Source organism: Lontra canadensis, unplaced genomic scaffold, assembly GCF_010015895.1.
Source record: "Lontra canadensis isolate GAN:19392208 unplaced genomic scaffold, GSC_riverotter_1.0 scaffold43, whole genome shotgun sequence".
Lineage (NCBI taxonomy): Eukaryota > Metazoa > Chordata > Mammalia > Carnivora > Mustelidae > Lontra > Lontra canadensis.
The window spans coordinates 1,077,738-1,099,202 of NW_022631037.1; the positions used below are offsets into that span (position 1 = coordinate 1,077,738).

Genomic DNA, 21,465 nt, shown 5'->3' on the forward strand with positions numbered 1-21,465 from the left:
GTACTTATGAGATTTTATGTGTGTTTCCTGAATCTAAGTCAAAGAATACTCAAAATTGTTCTTGAATTTAATTCTAGCTTTGTTTCTGGTGTTTGTTGTTTTTAAAACGTAAGAGCTATGCTGTTTTTATAATGCAAAGAATTAGCTTTCTTTTTCAAATTAACTTTTCCATATATATGATTATTCAAATAAGCTTATTCAGATAAGCTTTTCCATATATATGTAGATATCTGTCTATCTAAGATAGTGATTGAAGTTCTATATATGAAATTCTATGATGTTAGAATTTAAGTCAGTATATTTGTGGGGAGGAGTGGAAACTAAGTCTACTTTTGTATATATTTGAAATTTTCTACTATGAAAACATAGTCTCTCATTTAGTCTTTCACACTGTCTCTTGTTGCTCTCTCTGGCCTTAGATGGGCAGAAACTAGTAATCATCTGGTGTCTCCTTCTGCTGCATACTTTATGAACTTAGATAAATTCTGTGTTTCCTTGTCTTTTTAAAAAGTCACAATTCCTTGATTTCTAGAGTATGTATATTATGCCCCCTTATAGACAATTTAGTAGTTTCTTATTAATGAAATCAATTATATGAATTTGAGTTACATACTTTGAAATTAATATTAGTTCAAAATACCGCATTGTTCTCTTGGCCATTTATCTCAATTTTCAGATCTTTCTGTTTTTGCTGAGTTTTTAAATTCTTTTTAGCATGTCCTATGCTGAAGTGTTTAAAGAGAATAATATTTGTCCCATAATGAATACTTGGTTTGTAATTTTTAAAATTTTCACATAGATTGAGGTTTACAGAAAAAGTTACAAGACAAGTAAAAGGAATTCCTGTATACTCAGATTTCCCAAATGTTAACACTCTCTTCTTTTTGCCTTATCATTCACATTTGTTCATTCTGCCCACTTGTGTACAGACACACAACCCCCCCATATTATTCTTAAATTGTTTCAAAGTAATTTGTAGACTTAGTAACCCTTATTCCTACAAATTTCAGTATATAAATTCTAAAGACAAGGATATCCTCTTCTAAAACCATAGTATAGGTATCAAAAGAAGAGATTTTAAAACTTACTGTTAGGTTTTTTAATTGTAGTTGTTGTCTTTAATGAGTTCTCTATTCGTGCCAGAGCCTTTAGTGCACCACAAATTACCCCACCTACTCTTTTACCCGCTTCGCCTATAATTCTTTTTTCCCCATTCCTCCCTATTCTTCCTATTCTATTCTATTCTATTCTCTCGCTTCCTATTAACACAGATCATAGTGACCTATAAATACTTTGATAATAATATTTGTAACTTATAGTTGGCTATTGTTAGATTATAAGACTTCATACCTGTCAGCCACTTTCTGAAGGGTTCATTGATTGTATCCAGAAATTGCTATACGGGACTTTCCTTGTAATTCTTTTACTCTAAGTCACCCCAACGTTTGGTTATGGAATTTTGAGAATACACTTTGTGATTTTATTATCTTAAATTGGATCATTTTCATGGAAATACATGTATTTTGCCTTACAAAAAGTAATATTTGTTTATGAGAATATAATATATTCCCTTAATTTTTGTTTTTGATATATGCTGAGATTTGAACCAAATCCCACACATTTCATGTCATTAGATTTCATCTCATTAGATTTTAAAGGCTATATTTATTTCATTTTTATTAAAATTTTTTTACTCTGACCAATTCTCAATCTGCAGTCAGATAATTTGCATTATTTCCATTAAATTTCATTGTATTTACTGATAATTTTGATTGCCATATTAAGGTCGCTAGACTGATGAGCGAATAGGCTTTTCATATTCCAGGTCTCTTTTCATTCTGGAAATTCCAGTTTAACTCCAACTTTGCTTCTATGCCATGCCTTTCCTAGCATTTAAAAAAAAAAATTAACAAGGAGTATTTTACATGGATTATGTAGAAATACAACACAGAGCTGACTCATTTATAGACGTGTAAACTCTGTGACTACTTCCAACATACCTGATAATGTATCTAATAAAATTATATACCTACCTTGGTTAGATCAGCATTTATTTATTCCATGTCCTAGATATTTGGCATAAAGGCAAAATAAGCATAAGAAGTTGTATTTCTAGCACAGAGATTTCTAAGGATTGCCTAGGATCCTATATCTAAATATTCAAATTGAGATGGAAGCCTCAGTTCAAACCTTGAGGGGATAAAACGTGTGCTTACCATATTTCACATCTGCCTTCTTATTTTTGGAAATATATATCCCTAGAAGCCTGTGCAGTGTCAGGGACCATCTGTCTTACTCCAAGACATGCACAAGGCCAGTAGACTACAAATGGCAAAAGACAGATGTATTTTCACCTTCATGTTCTGTACCTTGAAGCAACACTTGGAGGAAATAAGGCCTATTTTGGTAACAGCTGTTGCTTAACCTGACTACAGTATACACTGATGAAGCCAAATGAAGTGCTAGAAATCATTTAGTTCAACACTCATTTAAACAGAATCCAGTTTCTTCCAGTCTAAGACTGGAGGATTGGAAAGATCTCCATCATGTTTTTATGATATGTAAATAAGAGTAGGTTTCATCCGGTAAAGTGAAACTGGGTCCTAAGGAATTGCATTATTTTGGAGTGTTAAGTATTTATAGTAGGGATTTATTAAGCAGCATTTGATAGATGTTTGGCTGAGTTAATGAATCAAGTAAGTGATAAAAATTTTTTTGAATGCTTCCTATGTAAAATTTTACTAAGTAGATAATTTTTCATCAGTATGCTTAATTTTATGTACATTAAATCTAAAGTTGTTAATATATATACCTCATTGTTAAGACACAGAGAGCAGTAAATTTTGAAAAGATCAGAGTGATTTCATGGGAATGAAAAATGCAGACCTTAATGAAGTCACTTCCTTGCTCTTCACTGACCATTCTTAGTGAAGTAATGAGATGATGTTTTGTCTTTCATAAGTTTCCTTTTTCTTAAATGGAGCAGCTTCTGTTCCTTTTCCCTCTCCCCATCTTTATACTTTTCCATATATTTGGGAGCAATTTGAAGTGGGTGTTAGGAACCTTGGGCACAACTCTGTAGAAATAAGTTAGGTCATATAGGGGAAGGTTATTAACATAGGAATCTGATGCCCTGACTTCTCTTGGTTCTGGTACCTATTACCAGTGTGTCCTATGTAAGCTTCTTCATGTGAAGAATACAAGTTTATATGTATGGATTATGATCTTTCAGCTATACACTATATAAGTTCCCACCAGGCCTAATTACCTAATTTCTAAGCCTTATTCACTGTCCTTGTCTTTTCTAAAAAGAAAAGAAAGATGAAAAGAAAAAAGGAAAACACTTTTTCCTTGCTATGAGAACTCTTAGGGTTTACTGTCTTTATAGCTTCCTATATTTCATATAGCAGGTTAGCTGTAGTCATCATGTTGTACATCACATTTCTAGTCCTTATTTATCCTATAACTGGAAGTGCGTACCTTTGGTACCTTCCTCTAGTTCCCCCTTCTTCCACCCTGCACATCTGGTAACAAGTATGATCTCTTTTTCTATGAGTTTGTTTGTTACACATATAAATAAGATTATATAGTATTTGTCTTTCTTTAATGTTTTTCACTTAGCATATTGCCTTCAAGGTCTTTCCATATTGTTTCAAGTGATTGGATTTCTTCATTTTTCATGCCTGGATAATATTCCACTGTGTGTGTGTGTGTGTGTGTGTGTGTGTGTGTGTGTGTGTATCACATTTTTATCTATCGTCCATCAGTGGACACTCAGGTTGTTTCCATGTCCTGGCTATGGAAAATAAGGCTATGAACATCAGTGTGCATATCTTTTTGTGTTCATGTTTTTATTTCCTTAGGGTAGATTCCCAGAAGTGGAATTGCTGGATCATAGGATAGCTCTATTTTTAATTTTTTGAGAATCCTCCTTCTATTTTCCATAGCAGCAGCACCAGTTTATAGTCCCACCAACAATGCACAAGGGTTCCCTTTTCTCCATATCCATGGCTGCATTGTTATCTCTTGTCTTTTTGCTGATGGCCATGCTAACAACAGGTATGAGGCGGTATCTCATTGTGCTTTTAATTTGCATCTCCCTAATCACTACTGATGTTGAGCACCTTTTCATGAACCTGTTGGCCTTTTGTATATCTTATTTGGGAAAATGTTTATTCAAGTCATTTGCCCGTTTTTAAATTGGGTTATTTGTTTTTTTGCCTTTGAGTGCATGTTGTTCTTTATATATCTTGGATATTAACCCCTTAACAGATATATGGTTTGTGAATATTTTTTCCCATTCTGTAGGTTGTTTTTTCACTTTGTTGATGGTTCTTTTGCTGTGCAGAAGCTTTTTAATTTTGTTGCTTGTATTTTAGGTGTCATATTTTAAAAATTATTACTAAGACCCATGTCAAGGAGCTTTTGTTCCTGTGTTTCCTTCTAGGAGTTTCATGGCTTCAGGCCTTACATTTAAGTCTTTGATCCATCTTGAGTTAATTTGGTGAGTGGTGTAAGATATAGGCCAGTTTCATTTGTTACATATGAATATCCAGTTATCCTAGTAACATTTATTGAAGAGACTTTTTTCCATTGAGTATTCTTGGTTCCCTTGTCAAATATTCGAGGACCATGTACACTTATGATTTTTTTCCATTGGTCTATTTGTTTATATGCCAATTCCATACTGTTTTGAAGACTATAGCTTTATAGTATAACTTGAAATCAGGAAATATAATGCCTCTTGCTTGTGTTCTTTCTTAGGATTTCTTTGGCTATTTGGGGTCTATTGTGATACCATATAAATTTTAGGGAATTTTTTTTTCTACTTCTGTAAAAAATGCCATTGGAATCTTGATAGGGATTGCATCAAATCTAAAGATAGCTTTTGGGTAGTATTGACATTTTATTTTATTCTTTTAAAGCAAGTCTTTTTTAAAAAATTTTATTTATTTATTTGACAGAGAGAGATCACAAGTAGGCAGAGAAGCAGGCAGAGAGAGGTGGGGAAACAAGCTCCGCGCTCAGCAGAGAGCCCAATGCAGGGCTCGATCCCAGGACCCGAGATTATGACCTGAGCCGAAGGCAGAGGCTTTAACCCACTGAGCCACCCAGGTGCCCCAGTATTGACATTTTAACATTAATTCTTGTAATCCATGACCACAGGATCCCTTTCCATTTATTTGTATACTTCTTTGAGTTCATTGATCAGTGTCTTGTAGTTTTCAGAGTAGAGATCTTCCATCTTGTTAGTTATATTTATTCCTAAGTGTTTTGTTATTTTTGATGCTATTGTAAATGGGATTGATTCACTTGTTTCTTTTCCAGAAAATTTGTTCTTAATGTGTAGAAACACTACTGATTTTTGTATGCTAATTTTATAACCTGCAACTTTACTGAATTCGTTGTTTAGATCTAACAGTTATTTGGTTGAGTCTTTAGGATTTTCTATAAATAAAGTTATGTCATTTACAAACAGAGATGGTTTACTTCTTTTCTTTCCAACTCTGATACTTTTTATTTCTTTTTCTTCCCTGATTGCTCTAGCTAGGACTTCCTGTACTATATTGAAAAAGAGTGGTAAGAGTGGGTGCCATTGTCCTATTCCTGATCTTAGAGGAAAAACTTTCAGCCTTTCACCATTGAGTATGATGTGCTTGTCTTTAGTGTGTTGAGATACATTCCTTATATGCCTAATTTCTTAGGAGTTTTTAATCATGAATAGATGTTGAATTTTATCAAATCCTTCTCCTGTGTCAGATTATCAGATGATTTTTTTTCATTTTACTAATGTAATGTTTCAAACTGATTGCTTTGTGTTATGTTGAGCCATCCTTGCATCCCCAGGATGAATCTCACTTAATCATTGTGAGTGATCCTTTCTAATGTGCTACTGACTTTGGTTTGCTAGTGCTTTCCTGAGAATTTTTCCATCTTATACTCATTAGGGATATTGGCCTGTAGTTTTCTTTTCTAGTGGTGTCATTTTCTGGTTTTGGTATCAGGACTATGCTAGCCTCACAAAATGAGTTTGGGAGTGTTCTAGCCTCAGATTTTTTTGGAAGAGTTTGTTTGTTTGTTTGTTTGTTTGTTTTTTAAGATTTTTTTTTTCATTTATTTGACAGAGACACAAGGAGAGAGGGAACACAAGCAGGGGGAGAGGGAGAGGAAGAAGCAGGTTTCTTGCCAAGTAGGGAACCCAATGCAGGGCTGGATCCCAGGATCCTGGGATCATAAACTGAGCCGAAGGCAGATGTTTAATGACTGAGCCACCCAGGCGCCCCAAGAATTTTTGGAAGAGTTTAAGGATTGGTGTCAGTTCTTCAAAAGTTTGGTTAAATTTTTACAGTGAAGCTATCTGATCCTTCGTTTTTCTTCAGTGGGAGATTTTTGATTACTGATTCAATCTTACTAATAATTGGTCTATTTAGATATTCTATTTGTTTGTTATTCAGTCTTGGTAAGTTGTGTTTCTAAGAATTTTTTCCTTTTCAGCTAGATTGTCCAGTTTGTTGTTATATAGTTGTTCATAGTAAGTATAGGCTCATTCTGATGTCTGTTAAATGATAATGTCTGAATTCTCATTAGAAATGATCAGTTAAAAAAATAGAACTTTCAGAGTAAGTTCATAGAATTTTTCTCTTTGACTCCAGCTAGGTTTTTTTAACTCTAAAGATGATTGAACCTTATCATTTATACCTTTTACCACTAAGTTCGAGTTATAGAAGACTTTAGCACATTCAAAATCAAATCTAGTTTTACTTTTCCCTTGCATTTAAAAAAAATCTTCATGTTTGCCTTCCTTTCAGCTAGTAAAAACAAAGCTTTTGTGGTATTATGTGGCATTCAACAAAATGAATCAGCATTTAAAAACTTACATGGCATTACTGTTATGATATGAAGCATAATTCCTTCTTATCTTCTGAGAATCTCCAGAAGAAACCTGTTGAGAACTAATGGTCAAGTAGTTTCACGTTGTACTATAAATAAGTCTATAAAAAATATTTCTGGATTTTTAATCTCTTGGCCAGTCCTGTTGTTTTTCAATCAGAATTCAGCTCAAAAAGGATATAATTGTGGCAGAGCGAATAGGTTTTGTATGGCAGGCTTGTTAAACTGGCTGAAACTTAATAGTATTTAGAAAAACACAGAAATTCTTGATATCTGAACATCATAATTGGAGTTGAATATGTTAATACAGACCATTTTAATTCAGCCTACACTCCCACTCATATACTGTCATCCTCCTCCTAACTATCCTCATGTAAAACTACAACTGTGGGATTTTAAAGGGGGAGGGGAAGTCATAGGTGAAGACAGCTGGATCATGGGCCTGTCCTTTGTGACTTTATATTTTCATTCTTTCGCTACTGAGGAAAGATGAAGCAGGCACATTTCAAAGGAACAGCTGACACTACTCGTACGAAGTCCATAATTATGTCAGCCACTCTGATTCTTTGGAGTTTGTGGCTCTTCTTTTACATGTATGTGGCAGAAGTCCAGTTTGCAGGGGTGGCTAAGAAGTGGGTAAGTGAAAATTGGGAACATGCCAAGCGTATACTAGAGAGGGTCCTCATTCAGTTTCTCCCAGCTCTCTGTTTTCTCCCTGAACTGTGTTAGCCAGTTGATCCTTATTTGATTGAAGAATGGTTACTTTTAACTCCCACAATTGGGTTATGTTGTGAACAGTGAGACCTATATTATTGTCTTTAAATCTGACGAGGCTGCTACTTAGTACAGGCCTGTTTACTACAGTGTCTGGAGAGTTAACTGTGCATTTTAGGATTGTGGGGAAGGAGACGGCTGTTGAAATCTTTCATTGATAACATACACTGCCATTGCCTAGAAAGGAAAATCTAGGAGATTTTTTTTGAAGCTTGTGTTTAATTTGTTTGGCAAATACATGTTTCCTTTTGATACATAAGGAAACCTTTAACCCAGAAAAAGGGTATTTACTGGTTCTATAGGTAGGGAATATCAGCTGGCCTTTTGAAATGTAGAAACTTGAAGGTTTTGTTTCATTTTTATTTAGTTGGTTTTGGGGGGTCAGTAGAGAAGCCTTTTAAGGCATAAAGGATGAAGATAAAACTTTCAAATGTTTTACAACAAATTAGCTGTAGTCTGGTATTCAGAATGAGATTGCAGACTGCTCAGTGTTGACATAACATACACTGAAGAGCCACTCATGTCTAGATGTTCCAGATGGTCAGCTCCCGTGTCAGAATCATTTGAACTATTGGACTGTATCGTGTGCCCTGCCTAATGAAGAAACTTAAAGGAAGTTGGGTACTGTATGGTGACAGTAACCTCTTCATTTTGGAAGCATTTGTGGGCATATTGAAACGTATGGGAGCTTCCATTTTCTGATCCCTTCTGCACGGAGTTACCATGTTATTGACTTTGGAGTCTTCGCGTGGTCTCAGTTATTTAAATTAGGGTTCATCAGAGTGCATTGTGAGCTCCAGTAACACTTTGTTTCCAATATAATTTGTGAATCATGAAGTCAGATAAGGTGATTGTAACTAACTTTTTTGTCATTAATGAAATAGAATAAAATAAAATGCAGTTTTGCTGTTGTTTCTGCAAACAAGCAGCTTTGACATGAGCTAGGAGCTTGTTAGAAATATGGAATCTCAGGCCCCACTCAGACCTACCTCGCCAGAATACGTATGATCTTCATTGTAACAAAATCCCAGCATTAATGTTTATAATACATTGAAATAGAAAAGAGTAAGGTTGATGACAGAAAAAAAACCACCTTCATTAAATTATTGTTTCAATTTATGTGTATTCATGTATACACCAGCTTGCACCTTAAAATGTATTTCTACAGGTCATGATTAAGAAAATTTGAACATCCTCTGTTTAGCGTGAATAACAACATCCTATCTTTGGTTGTGGTCATATTAATTATAAGAGAGATTTCCTTGCTTTGCATTGACACGATTTTTGAGGTTTCTTTGCTTTTTTCTTCAATTTCTCAATTCTTCCAGCTCACTCTTCTCTAATTAGTATCTCTTCCCTCTCTGTTCCCTCCTTTATTTCTTCTGTGCATCAGTCCTCAGAATTGTGCTCAGTGTTGTGAAAACCTTTTACCCTAAGTTTCCGTTTGTGAAACTCAATCCACTGGCAGATGAATGCTAATCAATTAGCAGGAATTTTTATTTTTGAGGTGTTTTTGGCCCCAAAGTTGAAGAAGAAAATATCCAGGTTTTGCCAGTGTGCTTTCCTTCTCAATCCGTGTCTCACTTCCACATGTCAGATGCTATAGCAACATTTAACTTTGTATATAATTAAATCGGCCCATCTTCTTTGTATGCTAATATGCATAGCATGCCTGAAATGGCTGTGAACAGAATATTAGTAAGAAATACATGTAACCATGAAGTCTGACTTTGCTTAAAATAAGCAATTGTGGCTGTCATTTCTGGTATTCCAACCTAGCCCAAAGCAGGCCAGGTGGAAGATGCCAGCCTCTATCACTATTAAGAGAAATGCTGATTTTCTGGAATGTGACCCTACATGGAAATAAATCATACTACTTTTATTTGGTGTTTGTTCCTTTGGCCAGCAATACCCAGTTCAATGTACTTTAAATGAGTAGCTTGGAAAAGACATGCTTTCTGTCTGTGGCCCTGAGGCTGCAACCAGTGAAGAGTGAATAATGCTTATCAAATTTTTTATTGCATTCTGTCTAGCTGATTTTAAACATTTTGTGTTCTACAACCACACATCTGTTGCTACTGATCCCACCCCTTTCTCCATCTGATTATTCCATTTAACCTGTACTTTTTTTTAAGTGCCTCTAAAATGAAGTTTATTTTATTTTACTTTAGAAACCCTACAGGGGTACTCCAGAAAAGGGGGAGAAAGAGACCATTTTGAAATCGCTAATCCTATGAAAATTAAGGGACTTGTTATTTCACGTCAGTCTGTTTATTGGTTATATCAGACTCATTAGTATCTGCAGCAGAGTAGCAAATGATTACTAATTTTTCCAGTTACTTTATCCATACTCTATAACCGCATGATATACATGTATTTGTTAATGTGAAATGAGTTTTCCTCTAATTTTTTGTGCATTTTCCCCCCTTTTCCATGAAGGCCTTATCTGTTTGGAGCGGGGTGTTTTTCCATAAAAGCTCCATGGTGAGTCCCAGTTCAGTCCCGCATGCCTAATTCATTTGCTGTACTCTCAGAAAGTAACTCTGTTTTGTACTTTTGTTTTCAGTTGCATGGCCTGATCACAGATAGATGCACCAAATTACTGAATAATTTGTAGAATGGGACATGAATGTTGATATTTAAGCTTTACAAGAGCAGGCTTTTTGGTTTCACTTCATTTCTTGAAGGGTCTATTAAAAAAATCACAGATTAATATTTAAAAATAAGAAATTAGAAGGATCCTCTCATAATGCTAGCATATGTTAGAAGACAAGGCTAACACCCAAGTTTAAAGCTTTGAGTATGATAGAGAAGCTCCCTACACATTGTGCTGAACATTCAAAGATATGATTTATTTTGAAATATAAATATATTTAAGGTCTACTAAAAATACCCTATAAATATTATTGCATTTTATTTGGTACCAGAGGAATAGAGTTAGTTCTGTTTTGACGTTCTTTTCTGTTCTTTCTTTATTTAGAAGTTTAGGTATTTAAGGATCCACATAATAAGGAAATTTGTGATTCACATAAAAGCTCCTAAATGATTTATTATTTTGAGTTATTGGCACCTACTCACTGTAACTTATTTATTTAATAAGTTCTTATATTACATTGCATAAACTACAATTTTATCAGTCTTAGATATTATGGTCATTACATAAAGATGCAAAGTAGAATACTTAGGAGCTCATATGTTTAACATATGGCTAAGAGTCAGGGCTCCAGAATCAGACCATCAAGGTCTTAAACCCCATTTCACACACTCCCTCCCTATATGATCTTGTATAATTTTCTAAACCCTTTCTGTTTCTTGGTTTCCTTATCTGTTAAGGAGTTACCAGTAGCATCTACGGCATGTGTTCATCATGAGGATGAAATGAACTGACAATATAAAGTGCTTAGAACAGTGCCTGGCACATAGTAAGAGCTCAGTAAATGTTAGATGCCTCTGCTGCTATTTCTTGTTTTAGGGAAAAATACCATTTTTGAGAAGAAGCTTTTTAAAATTTGATCATATGTTTTTGTTTTTGTTTTTTCACTTTTAAGAGTTAAATGAGCCAAAAGGAAGTTTGGGGCAATGTAAAGTATATCAATTTTATATATGTAGACAGGATACTTAAAAGAGTTCTGCACATGTGTGTGTGTAGTTCTCATAACTGCTACTGGGAATTGTTCATACTGTCCTATTATCCCAGGAAAAAGCCCCTCAGCTATTTTTCTCCTGGACAAAGGGAATCTGAAATAGTTCTTGAAGGTACACTATAATTTGATGCAAACTAATTTCAGTAGTCATCTGCCACAGGAATATATGAAAATTTCATTATCATATAAGAACAGGCGACAAATCATAAAAACCTCCTTGAAATGCAGCCTCAAAATTAGGACACAGATCGTGAAACTATTCTAAAGAAATTCAGTGTATAAATGAGTAAAAAATCCATACAAGTCAATCTTTATTCTTTTTGTTAACCAGATTTCTTCCCCAAACAAACAAGATACATGGATCTTATTTAGAAGCTTGGATGAGCAGTTTTTAAATGCCAGATTCAACATAGGACAAAATTTCTTTGTAGACCAAACTTAGAATTAGATTCCATCTTAGGATAAATTTCTTATTCTCTAAGTACAAAGAAAAAGATTTAGTATGTTAATAGAGATTGAAGTTTTAGCATAGAAGTAAAGACGGAGTAACTAATGTTGTATGTGAAATCAGAAAACTCCATTCCTTCAACAGCTTATGTCCTCCTCAAATTTAAGCAAAAGCACTTGTCAACCAGAAATGATTTGAGGTTGAAACAAGATTAAAAGAGCCAGATTAAAGAAAGGGATATATGAAATATAGTAGACTTTTAAATCATTGCCTGTCCCTTAGAAGACTGCTCTGTGGTCTGTTTGATGCCATCGTTAGCTCACAAGAAACTCGTTTTTAGTCACTTATCCTAGCCTAAAAGATCCTCCTTTAAAATACGTTCCTTTACTAGTGGTGCATGTTTTTCCCATTAAGATCTTAATGAAACCTCAAATTAAGGCAGCAAAATGAATATAAATTTGACAACTTCTCCTAGCTTGTTTATAAGAGTTTCTTTGTTTTAATAGTCTTTGCTATTTTTCCTTGATATTTAGCATTCAACCTGAGAATGTTTTTATTTACCATTATGAAATAAAACATTATGCCAAATAAATATGTTTATAGTATTTCCAGTTGCAGTGTGATATTTGTATTTTAGAAGAATATGAAATTTGTATAGTTCCTCTTAAAATGGAATGGACATTTTGTGCAATTTTTTAAAATACTTTCAAGTAGCAACCTTTGTATTTAGCTAAGATTTTGCTTTTGGTAGATCACAATTTCTACTAATTCTCTATTCTTTGATAAACTGGTTTGTTTAAATTCATGCAGTTGCAGTGAGTCAGTTTAAAATAATGTCTGCCCTTTTGATAACAAAATAAGCTTGTTGGAAAGTTGTACAGACCGTCTTCAACATTTTAGCCATTTTGTGAACTCTGGGGATTATGCATCCTCCAGGATATTTGAGTCCGAATGACTGTAAAATATTGTATAATATTTTATATGATAATAATATAATTTATATAATAATTATATATAATATAATTTATATTGTAATATAATGTAAAATATTATAAAAGAATCACACATATAACATATTTTTAATATAGAAATTTTAAGAGAAATAGCCATTGTGAATTTTTTAAAATGAATTTTGCTCTCAATATTACAATTAAGTAATAAGTATTTATTGAGCTCCCAGTGTACATGTAGTATTATGTTTAAACTGCTGTTATTTTTTAGTTGCTTATCAAAAGAAAAAATATATACATAATAGTGTAGATGAAAGTAGCCCATTTGAATATATCCCATACTCATAACCTGGGCTTGTGTTATATCAGGTTAATTTAAAGAAGGATTAAAACTTACATATCAAATTATATTTAAAGTTTTAATTAGTGCTGAGACCATTCAGTTTATATATATGTAAATGGTTCATTTAAACTAATCTTGTTCTTTTGAGGATATTTAAAATATTATAAATTCATTTTTGAAAGAAAAGTTTTATATAAAGAGGAGAATCTTCTTAAGTTTACATAAATCTGTTAGATCTTTAAGAATAATTTGTGATAGAATAATTTTAGGTATATTATTAATATCTTTATTTAAAATAAAATACTTTGTTTCTCTCTTAGTTCTTCTCTTAGAAAAATAAAGTTGAGAGTGAAAAAAAACTTCTAAATTCTTTTTGAAAGCTCAATCACAGTGAGGAATATAAAGATAAGTTTTTTTTTCTTACATGCCACTTGTAATTCTTACAGCAATATTGTATTAACATTTAAAGTGGAAAAGGAAAGAAACAGTGCTTCTATCCCAATTTAACTCTTTCCATGTTTTGTCCTTTAACAAGGCAGTGGACCTCATTGCTGCTTTTCATGCCATGTGCAGATACCCCTCTTACGTCCTATTCTATGGGATGTAGTAGATTTACCCAGACAGACATAATTTTTCTGTAATTTTAAAGCAGATATTATTAGAGTTTTGCTTTTTTCTCTTTGCAGTAGGATGTAGAGAGAAAAAGAGGCTAGAGAAATTTGATATGTTAATCTGACTGGATTACATAATACAGTAAAAGCCAATGGGGTAACTTCAGTAGTCTTTGTAAGTATTTTGAAAGACGTCATAATGTTAATAGCCCCAGAACTTACGATAGCAGTGAAAATGATTCTCATGCTATAGTTAGGTGGTTAAGTCTCCCAATAGAAGTGAAAAAGAGTGAAACTCCTGAGTTTTAATTTAGTACCTTATTTGTTTTGTTTTCTTTGTTTTACTTTTTATTATGTTGTTCTCTTGTATCGAGTTTAGTAAATATGATATTTTTATGATCATTATTTTGCCCGGTAGGGCAAAAATAATAAATGGAAGTTAAAAATAGTAATGAAAGTTGAATTCATTCCATTTTTCTTTCATACACTGCTCACAAATTAAGACAAATTTTACTTTTCATTTTTGAACATGAGGCTATTTATGATGGACTCAGGGGAGTAAGGAGCAGGAGTTCTCAGAGGAGTCCATGAGCTCCATCGGTTTATTTTGTTTTTCTTTAAAACCATGATCAACACAATTAAATTTCTGGGTGCCATATACATTGAAATTTTATTTTTTTATATCAGTCTATTTAATAAATTAATAAATAAATGTGGGAAGGCCTCCAAACACTCACAGGTCTTCTTTTAAAACTTGCAAATGTTTTGTAATGGGATTTATTAAGCCCCTTTTGGAGGATAAAGGGAGATGTTGAGAGGAAGGTAGAAAAAAAGGTGGTATTGGAATGCTTTTCTAAAATGATTGGGTCACCAGAATAGAAGTGAACATGATTTACAAAGCTAGTACTTTTATCTTTTGTTCCTTTCACATATGTATCATTTTTCAGTGTTTTATTTTTCTGCCAACAAAAGGTTTTTTTGCATTAGAAATACTCTGGGTTATTTTGGAAAAGTTCAGTTCTGCCTCCATTCCAAATTCCTTGTTAGTCCTTTTAAAACTTAGGATAAAGGGCAAAGTGAGTCAAAGTGAAATTTTTCTTCCCTTGGGTAGAAATACTTAATTAGTGATAATCTTTTCTTTATATTATTTCTCCTTTTAGTTTTTCTGAAAGTCTTCTAGACACATATCTTTATATTCTGTTTTGTTAAATACCACAGTCATCCCAAATGTAGTTTGATGGTAGAAATGACTTGCTATGAATATGTTCACCAGATATGCTTCCTCCCCACTAGACAGCACTACACCACGGAGGAGAATAGCAAGTTATTCTCAGGGATGAAAACTCTTTTGGAAGGGGCAGAGAGAGAGAGAGAGAGAGAGATTGAGAATCCCAGGCAGGCTCCACACCCAGTGCAGAGCTGATGTGGGGCTTGATCTCATAACCCTGAGATCATGATGTGAGCCAAAATCAAGAGTAGAATGCTTAACCGACTGAGCCACCCTGGTACTCCAGGGATGAAAACTGTTTTAATCACTCACTAAACACAGACTTTTGCTAATGTGATTTATTAAGGCCCCATCAGAGGAAAAAGAAGAAATAGTGTATAAAAATGAAAATGATCATTCTTTACATAATTTTAAGCATACCTTTATCATAAAATACTTATTCCCTGCAGGAGATAATGAGTTTGTGTAAAATAATACCATGTTGATGCTTTTTAGTTGTGTGTTCAAAAGCTGAGTTGTGTGTTGTGTTATGGAAGTATAAGAGGTTTTAGCTTTTGACATCAATTGATTAGACTGGAAGCTAATAAACACATACAGAATAGATTTTTGCATGGCCAAAGAATAAATTGTTATCTTATCATATTTCTACTCTTTATTACTGTGTTATCAAGGTAACAGTCTTGCCTAATAGCAACCGTTTTTCAGTTCTGTTTAGGAGGCATACTTTATATGTGCCATAGTCTCTCTTAAGAAGTGTCACACCCACTTGTTTTCTCTCTCATTGCTTACCACATGTCTTAAAAAAACAAAAACAAAAATAGCATTCAGTAATTTCCAAAGAGCTTTGAATTTGTCCCTGTGAAGCTTATTTGTACATTGTAGTATTATTGTTCCCTGATGGTGATTCTAGTAAAAACATATAGTTATGTAATTGGAAACACCTTTCAGTAAATTCTGGAATGGCTTTTTTTCTCCTTCTCTCTCCAACCTCCCCAAACTCCTAAGGGTTAAAAATGGCCAAAGGAACTAAAAGATGCTAGTTATAGGAACTTATTGGCTTAGTGATAGCAGTTCAGTGATGGAAATAAAGGCTTTGAAGGAAAATTTACACTCCAAGTTATTACAGCAATGAGCATCATAACTGGAAAGTGTAATTTGATGGCGGTTACCCTGATACCTAGGAAAGGTGTGTGTTTGTTCTGGGGTAGGTGGGGTCAAGGTGTGGGAGTCTTCTTTTCTACTGGTAGGTTATTGTAGTTGTGGTAGATGAAACCAGGAAGATGTGAAACTTTCTAGAACCAGATTCATTTCGTCAAAAAATTTTTTTTTAAAAACCATGTCTCTTAATTCCCTGTCACTGGAAGTCTGACTGTGACTGGTCTTGGTAGGTTAGGCTGGGGTGTGGTTTTTATGGGTAATGATATGAAGTGATTAAGAAATGTTAATGATGGAAAGAAGAGGCCTTTGCATATATGGCAAGGGCATTACCATAGATTTGGCATAAAGGGAGAGCCAAAAAGACCAATCAGAGTGGACTCTGACCCAAAGTTTTTGCTTTCTGTAGGAGGAAGATGTCAGAGCAGAAGGCTGGGGAAATAAAATACGTGGAAAACTATTTCAGGTGTCATAGGGACCTGGAAACTGAGATTACCAAAGCACAGTTTGATGTTTTGGAAAATTAGGTGAAGGTGGTATGCCGTGTAGAAGACCGTTAACCCTGTTGAGTACCATCATACGGGAAGGCACTGCCGTGATTCCCTTACGCACTTGCCCTAATACAGTGGTTTTTAAACCTGAGCATGCTTCAGAATTTCTTAGAGGTCTTGTTAAAAAAAAAAAAATTACTGAAACTAAAAGCACAGATGATTAGGCCCTACCCCCAGAGTTTGGAGTGTGGCTTGATGAATATTTGTATATCTAAGAAGTACTCGGATGGTACTTCTAGCCAGGGAGCCCACTTAGAGAACAAAGAACAAATAATAAGAAATATAACAGAAATAAATAACAAATAATGCTTAAAATAACCCCATGAAATAGGCGTTACTATTTTTATTTTACATATTAGCCATCTGAGCCCTGAGAAGTTAAATAACTCAACCAAAGTCACACAGCTAAGAAGTGGCAGCATTCAGGTTTCTTCCTGGCTCCCAAACCCAATCTTTCTCCACCTAATCATACTTTACTAAAAGATAAAGAGATAAAGGACAGTGAACAAAAGAAGGTAGAAATGATGTTATTTGACACTGGAGACTGAGTAGCAGTGTAGGAACATCAGAGCTCTGGTGTCCAGACTGGACTGTGATCTTGACCAGTATGCAGTGAGGCTATTTTCTGGTGTGTGAATTAGAGAAAGTCTGACCACCATTTATCTGAAGTGGTCAGCAGAATTGCCAGTGAGCTTTGAGGAGGCCTTTGCCAAATCAGAAGAGAAATACTAGAATTTCATAGAAGATGAAAGGTTGATATTAGAAGTGATGGTATAAAAGCTAATTTGGAGAAAACAAAGAGGAAAGCAAGTACTTTTTTATGGTAGTTACATCAGTGACTTAGGGCGTCCTCAAACGTGTGAAGAACAGAGCAGAAACACACATTGTTTTCACAAAGCCTTGAAGAAAAACTAAACAAATAGTTTAATTAGTGGATATGATTGCGTTAGAACATTCGAGCTTCTCCCCCTACATTGTCTAACTGTATGTAGCATTGTGGCTGAACCATTTGCGGGGTTTCATTCTGTATCATCTCATTATTTTCATACATGCCATCTCCATTCAATTGTCCTGTCAGTCTCACATCTTATATATCAAAATGAAATGATAAATGATTTTATTATTGTGAAATACTTACACTGGTTCCATTTTTCCACTTTAAAATCTTCAAGGAAATGTTATCCATCTGAAAAGAAGGGACTTGGATTTCACCAACACATACTTCAAAAAGGGGTTAATTTTTATTGTTTTTATATGTTACTATTGTGATAATATTCCAGAATTCTGCACTAATTGTACTTCTACTGCAGAATATAGTTTCACAGCAGCAGTTATTACTTAAGGCAAAATGCATGTCCACATTGGAGGGTTTGAATTCTCAGGGGTGGAATTTTAAAGAAAATAATGTTACTGTTTTGAGGTCTGTGATTCCATCATGGTTAATTGTTTTTTACTATCATTTTATTTTTTAAGCAAAGTTAAACCACCTCCACAAATTTCACCCAGCAAATCAATGGGCGGAGAATTTTGTGTGGCTGCAATGTTTGGGACATCCAGATCGTGGTTTGCAAATAATGCAGGTCTGAAAAGAGAAAAAGGTATGGAGTTTAATGAAGCTTAAACTTGCACTTATAATTTTTGTTTCTTGAGGGAAATTCATAGTAGTTCTTCTAGAATAATCTTGAACCCAGTATTCTCTGAATCCATTTTTCTATTCAGTTAGCATGTTTCTCCTCAACTAGTCAAGCCTCATTAAGGACAAAGGCTATCCTCTCACTATAAATGTGAAATTAATTGCCCATCCGAATGTATTTTGCTTTGTTGATGACAGTCTACCAGTGTCCTCAACATTGTTAATTCCATTCCAATCTGCATTTTTCCATTATTTTATACTTACATTTGTGACAAGCAAATTCCATGCCGTTGCCTCTAAGGTGTTATCCCTGTTTTAGAGACAAGGAGCTCGAGTCCAACGAGTTTGAATATCTTAGCTGAAAGCACTAGTTAGGAAGTGATGGCATCCGAGTTTGAATCCGGGTTTTCTAAAGCTCTGTCCTGACGTTAAGGAACAAACAAAAAACCACCACCAACAACTTTGCCATGTTATAAGTTAAAAGATAAAAACAGGCTCCTGCTCATAAATGAGTCATTTTTAAAAAAGATTTATTTATTTATTTGAGAGAGAGCACGTGTGAAAGCGAGGGGAGAGGCAGAGGGAGAGGAAAAGAGAGAATCTCAAGCAGACTCCACACTGAGCATAGAGCCTGACATGGCGATCAGTCCCATGACACTGAGGTCACAACCTAAGCTGAAATCAAGGGTCAGACAGTCAACCCACTGAGCCACCCAGGCACCCCTAAGAATCATCTTTTATGGTAACCATTGCTCCTTTGAGTTTATAGAGTTGTGTTTTTTTAATCCCTGCTTCATTCGCCAAGACCAATACCTAAAATTTTTGTATAATTACTGCTTTAGTATGTTACTCCTTATTGTTTGTGTGTAGAGGAGTGCCTGCATTCATGGACCAGGTATTTAATTTTGAATGTTAAGATTGTGCCCTTATTATTTCAGCACTATTAAAGTAGGTCACAAACTGAGTTGTTAGCAAGGCTCTTCTCTGCCCAGCTCCACAGGCTGTATTGTTCTTGGCAAAATGGCCCTGCTTTACGCTCAGTACTGGCAGTCAGACATCAGCCCTCTCCCTTGTTATCGCCTTTCTGTGACCCTTTCCTTGGAAATACGATCTCAGGCACAGCAGGTTCCTTGCCTAAGTGGGAGAGGATACAGTAAAGTATGCAAGCCTTCCATTTTCTTATCCCATCTCTATTTTTTTGTTACCTCCTTAGTTTTAATGATGCTATCAAAATGACTTTTTGTTACTAGTTAAAACCCTCTGTGAAGCTCAATTTCAAATGCTTCTCCCTTCTGTTCTAATTACCCTTTTAACTTACTACTCCTTTATGTCCCACTGACTGGTCATTAGCCATTTTCTCAAATCAGCTGTAATTGATTCCTCTGGCATGGAGATAAGGTGACCCACCCAGTATTCATGAGTCATTTTATATGCTCCTAGGTTTACTGTAAGACCCAAGATAGAGGACTAAACCTGTTTTTGTAGTGAGGACATGTGTACTTCTTATAAAGTCATTTGATTAGAACCATATTCAGCACCTGACCTTAAAGTATGAGTGGTCTTCCTTTACCGTAGAGGCCAGTGATCCCATGGAGAGGAAAGAAGAAGATTTGGCGGAGGGAGGATGTGCATGTTTTTCATTTATTTGTTTTAATCCAGATTTTAGAAATAAAGTTTGTGATGCCTGGGTGGCTCAGTTGGTTAAGTGTCTGACTCCTGATTTTGGCTCAGGTCATAATCTCAGGGTCATGAGATGGAGCCCTGTGTCAAGAATCCTTGCTCAGCGGCGGAGGGGGTGGGGGGGGAGTCTGCTGGAGAGTCTCTCCTTACCTCTCCTTCTGGTCCTTCCCTGTCCAATAAACAAATCAGTCTTTTAAAAAAATAAAGTGTTCTGAGAGAAAGCAGAGAAGTTAGGCTGATTTAGGCATGCAGAGAGCCTCTCATGCAGTTGAATTGGTACATCCTGCATAACTACTTTTTTGTCCATATGTTGTTCCTTTCCAGTCAGTCCGTCCCTATCCCACCTGCTATCATTCATTTTTTATAATGGGGAATAAATTACATGGCAGAAAAATGCAAAAGGCTGTGAAATGTTTCATTGTATTAGAATTTGGGGAATCTTTTCATCATTTTTGAAATAAATTGCTTAAGATTTAAAAATATTTTGATTCTCATACTCATTAGCATTCACTTCTAAGAAGCAACCTTTAGGCAGGGAGCAGGCACCACATAAAACATTTCCTGCCATATTTTCTCTCAACAGCGTCAAAAATGGATGGAAAGGTCAATAACTTGTAAAAATTGCACTGTGCTCCTATTATGCCATTATTGCACAACGAGGATTTGTTTTTCTGTTTGTAGATCAGTCCAAACAAGTTGTAGTTGAGTCTCTCTACATCATTAGCTGCTATGGGACCTTAGTGGAGCACATGATGGAGCCACGGCCGCTCAGCACTGCCCCCAAGATTAGTGATGACACCCCACTGGAAGTGATGACCTCACCTCGAGCCAGCTGGACCCTGGTTAGGTAGGACCTCTTTCCATTGTCTTTAGCAGCTTTATTGAGGTATAAAATATTGAAAATGTACAATCTGATCAAATTTGATATATGTATACAGCTGTGAAACCATCACTGTGATCAACATTATAAGTATGTCCATCACCCCCAGATGTTTTCTTGTGCCTCTTTGCAGTCTCTCCCTCTTGCCCCTCTTCATCCCTACCTCACCCACTGAGCCCCAGGCAACCACTGCTTTCTATCATCAGAGATTAGTTTATAGTTTCTAGAATTTTATATAAATGGAATCATAGTGTGTGTGCTCTTTTTTTTTTTGTCTTGCTTCTTTCCACCCGGCAAAATTATTTTGATCAATCCCTATTGTTGCATTTATCAGTGATTCCTTTTTTGATTTATAATTTATATATAATACAGTTCACCCTTCTAAAGTGAATTTTCAGTAGGTTGTACACCCATCACCACAGTCAATTTTCATCACCCCCGAAAGAAACCCTATACCCATTAGCAGTCTCTCTCCATTTTCACCAAACCCTTCAGCCAATTTGCTTTCTGTCTCTTTGGATCTGCCTACTATGGACATTACATATAAATGGAATCATACAACATGTGACCTTTTTCATCTGATTTTCTTCAGTTAGCATAATGTTTTCAAGGTCCATCCATGTTATAACATGCATCAGAGCTTGATTCCTTTTTATGACCAAAGAATAGCCCACTGC

The 21,465-nt window shown here is 35.0% G+C and overlaps 1 protein-coding gene across 11 annotated transcripts in view; it reads left to right on the forward strand.

Annotated features, from left to right (window-relative positions):
- The window catches only part of BCAS3 (BCAS3 microtubule associated cell migration factor), a 584,262-nt gene that overhangs the window by 264,636 nt on the left and 298,161 nt on the right, over positions 1–21,465 (forward strand). For 8 of the 11 annotated variants that reach the window (XM_032871859.1, XM_032871862.1, XM_032871866.1 and 5 more), the window contains exons 17-19: positions 10,105–10,149; positions 18,069–18,193; positions 20,590–20,755. In XM_032871859.1, coding sequence (XP_032727750.1) covers positions 10,105–10,149; positions 18,069–18,193; positions 20,590–20,755 — 336 coding nt within the window. The remainder of the gene's footprint in view (positions 1–10,104; positions 10,150–18,068; positions 18,194–20,589; positions 20,756–21,465) is intronic. The other 3 variants (XM_032871861.1, XM_032871864.1, XM_032871865.1) reach the window with 1 other exon arrangement.